This window comes from Nicotiana attenuata, unplaced genomic scaffold (genome assembly GCF_001879085.1).
Source record: "Nicotiana attenuata strain UT unplaced genomic scaffold, NIATTr2, whole genome shotgun sequence".
NCBI classification, from domain to species: Eukaryota; Viridiplantae; Streptophyta; class Magnoliopsida; order Solanales; family Solanaceae; genus Nicotiana; species Nicotiana attenuata.
In genome coordinates this window covers 27,464-36,252 of record NW_017671104.1, presented here as the reverse complement: position 1 = coordinate 36,252, position 8,789 = coordinate 27,464, and the positions used below count along the sequence as shown (strand labels likewise).

The 8,789-nt window shown below is 38.9% G+C and overlaps 1 protein-coding gene across 1 annotated transcript; it reads right to left on the bottom strand.

Moving 5' to 3' along the window:
* Window positions 1-446: 446 nt before the first annotated feature.
* Window positions 447-2,765, bottom strand: LOC109205954 (60S acidic ribosomal protein P0). Its single transcript, XM_019368721.1, has 5 exons — window positions 2,246-2,765; window positions 1,835-1,903; window positions 1,337-1,435; window positions 859-1,251; window positions 447-783 (listed from the first exon to the last, which is right to left on the bottom strand). The coding sequence occupies exons 1-5, from the start codon at window positions 2,501-2,503 to the stop codon at window positions 637-639; spliced, it is 966 nt and encodes a 321-aa protein (XP_019224266.1). The 5' UTR covers window positions 2,504-2,765; the 3' UTR covers window positions 447-636.
* Between the last annotated feature and the right edge of the window lie 6,024 nt (window positions 2,766-8,789).

Below are 8,789 nucleotides of genomic sequence, written 5' to 3'. Positions count from 1 at the left end.
GAAAACACATTTATAATAGCCCAGAAATAGATAATGACACTTGGTAATTTCTTCAGAAAACACTTTACCTACCTTCAAAAGGAACTTGTGCAGAAGAGGAAATAAAATACCATACTCCCTGTGTTCCAATTTATGCAAGGAGTACAGAGTACAAAGATCAAAACACCTCATTTTCTATGCAAATTCAGATGCAGATTATCTACAACTTTTTAACTAAATAACCAAATAAACATATCAATTAACAAGTTACCATAACTAATGATTCCACATATTTACAAGCTTGGAGAATATCAGAGTCAACAGAGAAAAATATTTACTCCCCAAACAGTAAATCCCGTCACATAGAATAGGAGAGGGATTGCATAATCTATTGTCTTGCAGGTACAAAAGGTTTCAGTTCTAGAAACAACAGCACTCAAATAAGCAACCATAATATTCAAAAGCAATAAATAATAAACTAGATGTGCTACTAATATAAGAATCAAGGAACTGATCAAGCAGCATATGGTCCAAAACCAATATCATCAAACTAATACTTAATAACTGAAACTAACATATTGTTCAGATACTTCAAAACATAACGGAGATAAAGATCTTTTTGGCATTAAAAAAGTGACAACATCACAAACAACAGACTTAATCAAACAAGCTGAAACCCATGTCATCATCTGACTCCTCAGCAGGTTCATCCTTCTTCTCCTCCTCCTTCGCAGCAGCAGGAGCAGCACCAGAAGAAGCAGCAGCAACAGGTGCAGCAGCAACAGCGGCAAACTTGCTAGGATCCTGCAGCCGCAAACACAGTTGAGAGAATGTAACTGTTAATAATATATATTATTCAACCAATCATCAAAAACAAACCTCCAGGTATTCCTTCACTTTGTCGGCCAGAGGGAAAGAATAATCAGTCTCAACAGCAATGGCCAGCACATTCTTGTAGGCATTGGTGAACATGTGTGGTGCAGCAGCCAAAGTTGGGTAAGAGATGGCCAATGACAGCGAGGTAACCATAGAAACTCCCATGGCAAACTTTTCAATGAGATCATCCTCAGTCAGGTCAAGAACCTCAGGACTGAAGACAGATCCATTGTCATAAACAGAGAGAACAACAAGACCATACGAGAAGGGCCTGATTCCAAGTTTGGCAAGCAGAGCAGCTTCAGAGGAACCCACTTTGTCACCCTTCTTGATGAGCTCCACAGGGGTGATAATTTCAACAGTACCCTTGTTAATCTTGGTGGGAATGTTGAGCACCTGTACAAGGATATAGTTGCGTAAGGAAGAACAACATACAGAGGATAAGTGAGAAACAAGATTCTGTGGGGTAATAGATAAAGACCTGAAAGAAAGATGTCTGAGAGGGATCCAGTCCAGTGTTGCCAGGAGGGACAACAACATCAACTGGTGCCACCAAACCAACACGAGCAGGTGCTCCAACCTATAACATATACCACAATTAAGGTTGGATTATAATAGAGATAAACTTCGAATCAGTTAAACTGACAATAATCTGTCGTGCTAAAAATGTCCTCATCAATTTGTATAAGTATGCACTTTCCAGTAGTATCAGGCTAGGATGAATTGACAAAGTAAACAGAATAGGTACAAAGATTTGATTCCCTTGACAATGATCTTCAATATGATAAGATGACCAATTTATTTAATGTAATCCATTAAAACACATAATATAATGCATTTTCTCAAAATCAAATAGAAAGCAAATGACGTAAAGCAAAGTTTCATCATTTTAAATGTCAATCAAGTGTGATGAACATGAATTCCATGAAACACACAACCACATAGACGATTACAAAAGGAAGCAATATAGTAAATTTACCTTGTACTTTGCAACTTCCTCACTCACTTCCTTTAAGTCACCCTTGGTGAAGATCAATCCCACGTTACCCTATTAGAAAATTAAAAATAAGTTGAGTTCATTTAATGAGCTATTTGAGTACTACCAATACGCTGAAGGACAAATCATGATTCTAATATAGCAATTGAACATAGGAGTGGAATAGGCTTATTCAAGGCATTTAACTAACTGGAATGTGAAAGAACAGTAGCAAAGTATAAGAATGTGAACAGTACAGAAAAAACAAAAAAAAATAAAAGAGATACGCCAGAATAAAAATAAGAAAACAAAAAAAAACTTCCGAGCATGCTTACACTAAGATACCATAATATAAGATTGTTCAACAGATTTAAAATATAAACAAACTAGACATAGTTAAAAACTAAAACTTACAACAAGGAGGGGGATGAGATTGAGGATGGTGTTGTTGCCGGTTTTTTCAGCGTGGACTCGAATAGTCCTCTTCATCATAGTGTTCTTTCCCATGAGAACAACGGAGTCACCTCTCAAACCCTTCCTAATGTTTTGGAGCTGAGTGGATCCAACGTTGTCAGCAGCAGCCACGAGCACCTGAGTGTACTCATCCAAAAGTTGGCACATCTTTGAGTCATAAGCGATCTTCTTCTCCGCTTTAGTTGCTTTGGGTGCCATTGATAAAGTTTCAGATGTGATGCTGTTACAAACTAACTGTATGTGAATTTACAGAAAAACTAACAAAACCCTAAAAAGTGAAAGGAAGAGATTTGGGGGGTGTTACAACAAAATGAGGGCCAAGACTGGTTTCAGAGTTCAGCCAAGGCGGACAGCAACGGCGCCGTCACTTTAACCTCTTCGATTCAGATTTTGGGTTTGCTGGAAAATGAGAACGAAAAAAACCCTAATGCTGGTTTGCTATGCTGACTGATGGTTGAGGCTGATGGAGAATTTATATAGTGGTCGAGGATTCAATGACCTAAATTGGACGGTTGAGATTGGTTAATTAGAGGGGCGGTGATTTTCTTTGAAATGGACTGGATATCTTGCTTGGGCTAATAAATATGGGCCCATCCTTCCACAATTTCCTTTTGGGCTTTTTTTATTTGAAACTTATTTACTAAAAGTATCCAAATTTTATATATTACCCGTCATAATCAAGTTTTTTTTACAATTTATACATAATTCATTATTAGTGCCATAAATTTGGGATTCTTTACATGGAAAATGGCTTAATTGAAGGGAACGAAGTTCAAATTGTCCTTCCATCTAAATAAGACTCCTTTCGGTTGTGTGTTACCTATTTTAAGCCATAACTAACGCAACTTTTTTCTCTCTTCGCCATAATTACCTATTTTAAGAAAAGAATAATACATGGCACAGCAACATACAAATTAAAAATAAATTTTATACAAAGTTAAAACAAAATTTGATATATCTACACAAACATACATACTAAAATAAATTTCATACAACTAATTATACAGTATACAACTTATTTACAACTTATCTACAACTTTCATACATCATTCTTACCCAATTAAATACAACTACAATATCATACTACTTAAATACAATTTTTATATAAATTTTATACAATATGTCTTTTGTATGTCCCTTTAAGGGTATGGGTAAGGATGCGTACATCTTACCCTCCTCAGACCCCACTTGCGAAAAATTACTGTCTGTTGTTGTTGTTGTTGTATGTCTTTTGTATATATTTTGTATGTGGTGTGTTTTTCTGCTTCTTCTTCGAATTTCAATCTGAAAATCCAGCCAAATCTAATCTAATCTTCACCAAATACCTTCAAAATCGAGATATAAACTCTATAGAATATTCTCAACCGTTTGCAATAAAACCCAATCCAAACAAAAAATATTTTTTGAAAATTCGAATTTGAATTCAAAGCTTCGGAACTTCTTAATGGCTGTCAACGGTGGAGAGTCAAACACTTTCAAAATTAATTGATTGATAATTTCAATTCGAACAATCCAGCCAAATAATTAAGGCCAAATAGGTGTACAGCCCCTTAAACTTGGCTCCAGTTTCCATTTTGACAGCTTAACTTAGCGTTTTTCCTATTGAACACTTTAACTCTATTTTGGACTATACCATTTAAACACAATACATGACCAGCCAAAGGAGCGTTATGTCCACACATGGTAAGCGCGTGAATGTTATTAATATTTACTTAGGTGGATACCCACTTCCAACATACTTCATTATTCTTGAACTAATAGCAGCAACTATAACACCATTATCACAAACATATTACAAAAGTCCTACATTGTTCTTCAAACCACCAGCATCAGCAAAGCCAAATCCACAAAAACAGCACCACCACTGCAACAAATAACCACTTCAATCGCGCAATTATTTTCTCAATTCTTTCGACTCTCTTCAATAGACCCCGTATAATTCTCTTAGCTTGATCGGGCATTTCACCATCATGTCATCTAAAATATTTGCAGTCACCTCGACCCTACAAAATTAAAAAAGAAATATGGCCAAAAAAATTAAAAACAAATTTCTTTTTTAAGAAATTCAAGGGTCTAAGAAAAGAAATACGATCGACTTACCAATTTACAACCATAAATCGACGACCTAGGTTTGCAGGTGACCATGATATAGTCAGTGGCGAATTAAACCCATAGTGGCAAATATCCGTTCTATTTGTGAGAAGTTGTTGACTTTTTGTGACATGGAACTGATAAATGAGAAAGATGAAGAAGAAATCCGATAAAGATTCAAGCTTGGGCACCTGAGCTTCAATTGAAGGGAAAAATGGCGACTTTGAAAGGGGAAGAAGACGAAAGAGGAATTAGGGCTTTTTTGAGAGAAATAATGGGAAAATCAAGAGTTTTAAAGTGGGTCTAACGGGTGCTTTTTTTTTATCGTTGGAATATCCACCTAAGCAAATATTAATAACATTCACGGGCTTACCATGTGTGGACATAACGCTCCTTTGGCTGGTCATGCGTTGTGTTTAAATGGTATAGATCAAAATAGAGCTAAAGTGTTCAATAGGAAAAGCGCTAAGTTAAGGTGTCAAAATGGAAACTGGGGCCAAGTTTAAGGGGCCATCTATATATTTGCGTAATAATTTGATAATTTATATGAGTCCACCAACTGTATAGAGACCTGGTCCTATATCAGTTCCCTCAGTGCTAACTACTGAAACAGTATGTAAATAAGACACAGGATTTTTATGTGGAAAAATCCCAACTCAAGGGGACAAAAACCACGACCTACACTAGTAGGATTTTAACTTCACTAACTTGTAACTACACTATTACAAACCACTTTGTAATGACTCTATTACAAAGACTTCAATCACTCTAACTTGTAATACACCTATCACAAGTCACTTTGTCACTCACTAGTTACAAAGACTTCAACCTATGACTAAATCTAGTCACAACACAAACTCAGATGGTTTATGATTTTGAGTTTCCTAAAACAAAGCTTCTAAGAAAGCAAGATAGGAGTTAAAATGAAGAACAAAAAAAAAACAAGATTACAACTCAACTAAGGACACACATAGACTCATAGTGAAACTGGTCTAGTGGAGTTGTCTTCTTGTTCTTGACATACTTGTGACTTCAATGCTGGATCAGATCTTCAATGCTTGAGAGAATATCACTAGATGCTCAAGTGAATATCTTGTTGCCTTACACCATGTTATTATACTTCAAAAGACATCCCAAGGATGATGTCTATTCTTGGTTGATACACGTCCCTTTTCAATGGGAAGTGACTGCTGCACTGTAGCGTGCACAGTTGCAGGCAGTCACTTTCTGCAGTTGCTTTCCAGCTGTAGAGTTGACTTGTACTTCTGTCAGGGGATCAGGTCCCTAAACTGGTTCTTGTGAATCCAAAGGCACACTGCCCAGATTATCTTGAGTCCATTGCTGAATGATTGTACCAGGCATGCATCAGGTCCTTTATCTGGTTCTATACAGAAAGTTTGTTAGATCATCAAAACATAAGACTAAGAGACCTTAAGCCCATCAATTCCCCGCTTTTTTATGATGACAAACTTTTAAAATTGATGACTATTTATAGAGCTTAACTTAACCAGATAAAGTACCAGTAACCTCATATGTTCCCCCTAACTCTATGCTTCCCCCTTAATCACCTGCTTCAATTTTTCAAGTTAACCAACTCTTCCCGCTTTTGGCATCATTAAAAATGAACAATCAAGAAAAAAAGCATAAAGAAGTCTAACACAGCTAACTCATGCCCCATATGTGCACACAACATGATAGAAAAGAGAAGCAAAAGGAAAACAAGCAGTGTACTAGCAAAAGAAGAGTTGTTTCATTGATAATAATTTGGCAAAGACTAAATTGGACTGGTTCAACGGGAGCTGTAACGGTGGAATCCAACATGCCATCACAAAACAAAAAGAAAAGAAAAGAAAACAACAGCCACAAAACATTAAAATATAAGACAACTGGTCACTGAGAGGATCCTAGGGGGCACTAGAAGAAGGAAGCTTGGAGGAGGAGGCAACAATGGTTTTGAGAACCAGGTCCATGCAGGTATTTGCAGACATCTGTTCCTCAAGCAGTTTCTCTTGCAGGGTCTCCACCTGTTGCCTAAGCTCAGCATTCTCCTTAGTCAAGCGGGAAACTTCTTCACGGGAAGAATTAACAGAACCAGGTGCCCCAACAGCTTGACTGAGCTGAGTTTCCAGTATGGCATTCTGAGCCTTCAACCTTCTGATTTCTTCAGTAGCAGCATTCTGAGCATTTATCAGCTGAGAAATTGTCGAAATGCTTCCCCCAACCTTTTCTACACACTCACACTCTTTTAGAGTTGTTTTGGAGAAGGTTTGCTTGCGGGTGCCTACTTTTGGATTGGCCTAAGGTACCCTATAAAATCGGAACACCCAAGTGTGGAGAAATCCGTATGGAAGCCCGTGATTGCCATCTTGAAAGTTCACCACCTTTTGCATGTGTTCTATCATAATTGCTGGTAGATTTATCGGTGCGAACTCATCAAGAGCCTCCATTAAGACCAGATCAGACTTGGAAGTTATAGACCTCCTCTCATTACGAGGTAAAAGAACCTTATTGACCAGTTCAAAGAGAAGCTGATACACCGGAAGTAGTGCCTTCTTATGCACCTGTTCCCCTGCTGGATAGCCTGCTCTTTCACAATGGCTCTCCTAAAGTTAGCTCCACAAGCACCCTTGACTGAGGACATCCCTTCACATGGAACTTGGAGACCCCAATGCTGAAGTGTCAAGCACAATGTCAACTCCATTTACCAGCACGCAGATATGGTCCCCTTCAACAGTGAACAGAGTTGCATAGAAGTTTTGCACCTCATCTTCATATACCTTAGGCACATCTTCTTTAAACAAATGACCCTATTGCTAGACCATCTCCAGAACTTGCCTCATACCTGCCATCTCCGATATTTCCGGGTCAAACATGCGACCCCACAAGACTTTCTGAGTTCTCAATCTCTCCTGCCCAAGTCCATTGTCACTTGGTATGGTCTTCATTGAACCAGGTCCTCCCACAATTTCCCACTTTCATTTTCTAGACCATTTCAACAGACTTCCTTGTCCTACTTGCAACAGCCACAGTATCACCTTCAGACAAATCTTTCTCAACCACAACCTTCTTAGATTTACCACCACTCTTCACAGATGTTCCACTTTGTTTTTCCACAGCTTCCTTGGAAGCTTCAACCACAGACTTTTGGACTTTTGTAGATCTTTTCACTAAGGAACTAGGTTCCTCTACAGCATCTTCATCAACCTCAACCACTGGAATGTTTTTGTCAGCCACAACTTCCCTCTGTTTCATCAACCTCTTTTTCTTTTTCTTAATACTCTGCTTACTCTTCTGCAAGGCAAACTCAAAAGCCTCTTTCTTCTGCAACCTGGTAGTGGGCCGCTTGGAAGAAGACTCAGGAGTAACTGCTGGTTTGTGTATCTTAAAACGGGCACTGAGAACCATGTCATCTTCATCATCTTCGATAAAAGGTACCACAATAGGAGGAATGGACTCCAAGGGCTTAGTATAGAAGATGGGCTCCTGGTTTGTTTCGGCTGAAGGAGAATCGGGTTCCCCAAAAGGTTTTTCTATGACTCTGTCATAAACCGGAGACTCGAAAAGCACCGTAGTCCCTTAATCCCCTAAGAATGGAGTTTCTTCCCCCTAAGACTCAGGCAGAGGGGAGGCTCCTTCATTCGTAAGACTCTCAGTAGCGATAGCCATGATATTTTGCACCGCTTCTGTTTCTGGTGACTCCAGGGGAGCCACGGAGTCTAGAACGGAGGATTCAAGTACTGATCGGGATCTTCCTCAGAGACCTCTGATGCCTGAGGGGTAGCACTTTCCAAGTGTTCTTTGGTTTGATCAGAAGAAGGAGGAGAAGTAGGGTTAAACTTTGGGGAGTCGGAAGTTGCAACACATGGAAGTGAGGCAGAGTTTGATGGAGGAGTAAGGGCGATCGGAGATGAAGAGGAAACCGGTGTGGGTACAGTGGTATCGGGGATAGTGGAGGAGTGGGTTTCTGGTGGTGATGCTAAGGAAGGTGGAGATGTGGGAGTGGTGTTGATGGTAGGAGAAGGAGAAGATTGTTCGTTGGCCATTGTGAGAGAAGTGGTAGAGGGTTTTGGAAAAAATTACAGAGATACAATGGGAGATAATTGTTCAGAACTACTGGGAGTGAGAGGGTTTATGGAAGGAAGGGCTAATAATGAGAGGGGAGAGGAACGGGTGCTGAAGAATTTCGAAATGACGGTAGGTTTGTGGGAATACGTAACGTGTAGAGGAAGTGAAGGAATTTGAGAGACAAGACGTGATATACAGGCTCTGAAAAATCGGATGATGTGGCAGTTGAATTAATTTTGTTATCTTTTAAAAAAGCATGAGAAAAACACATTACTACTAACCTGTGGTACAGGAACCAGGGACCTGACCTATTTTTGTAAAAGGATTT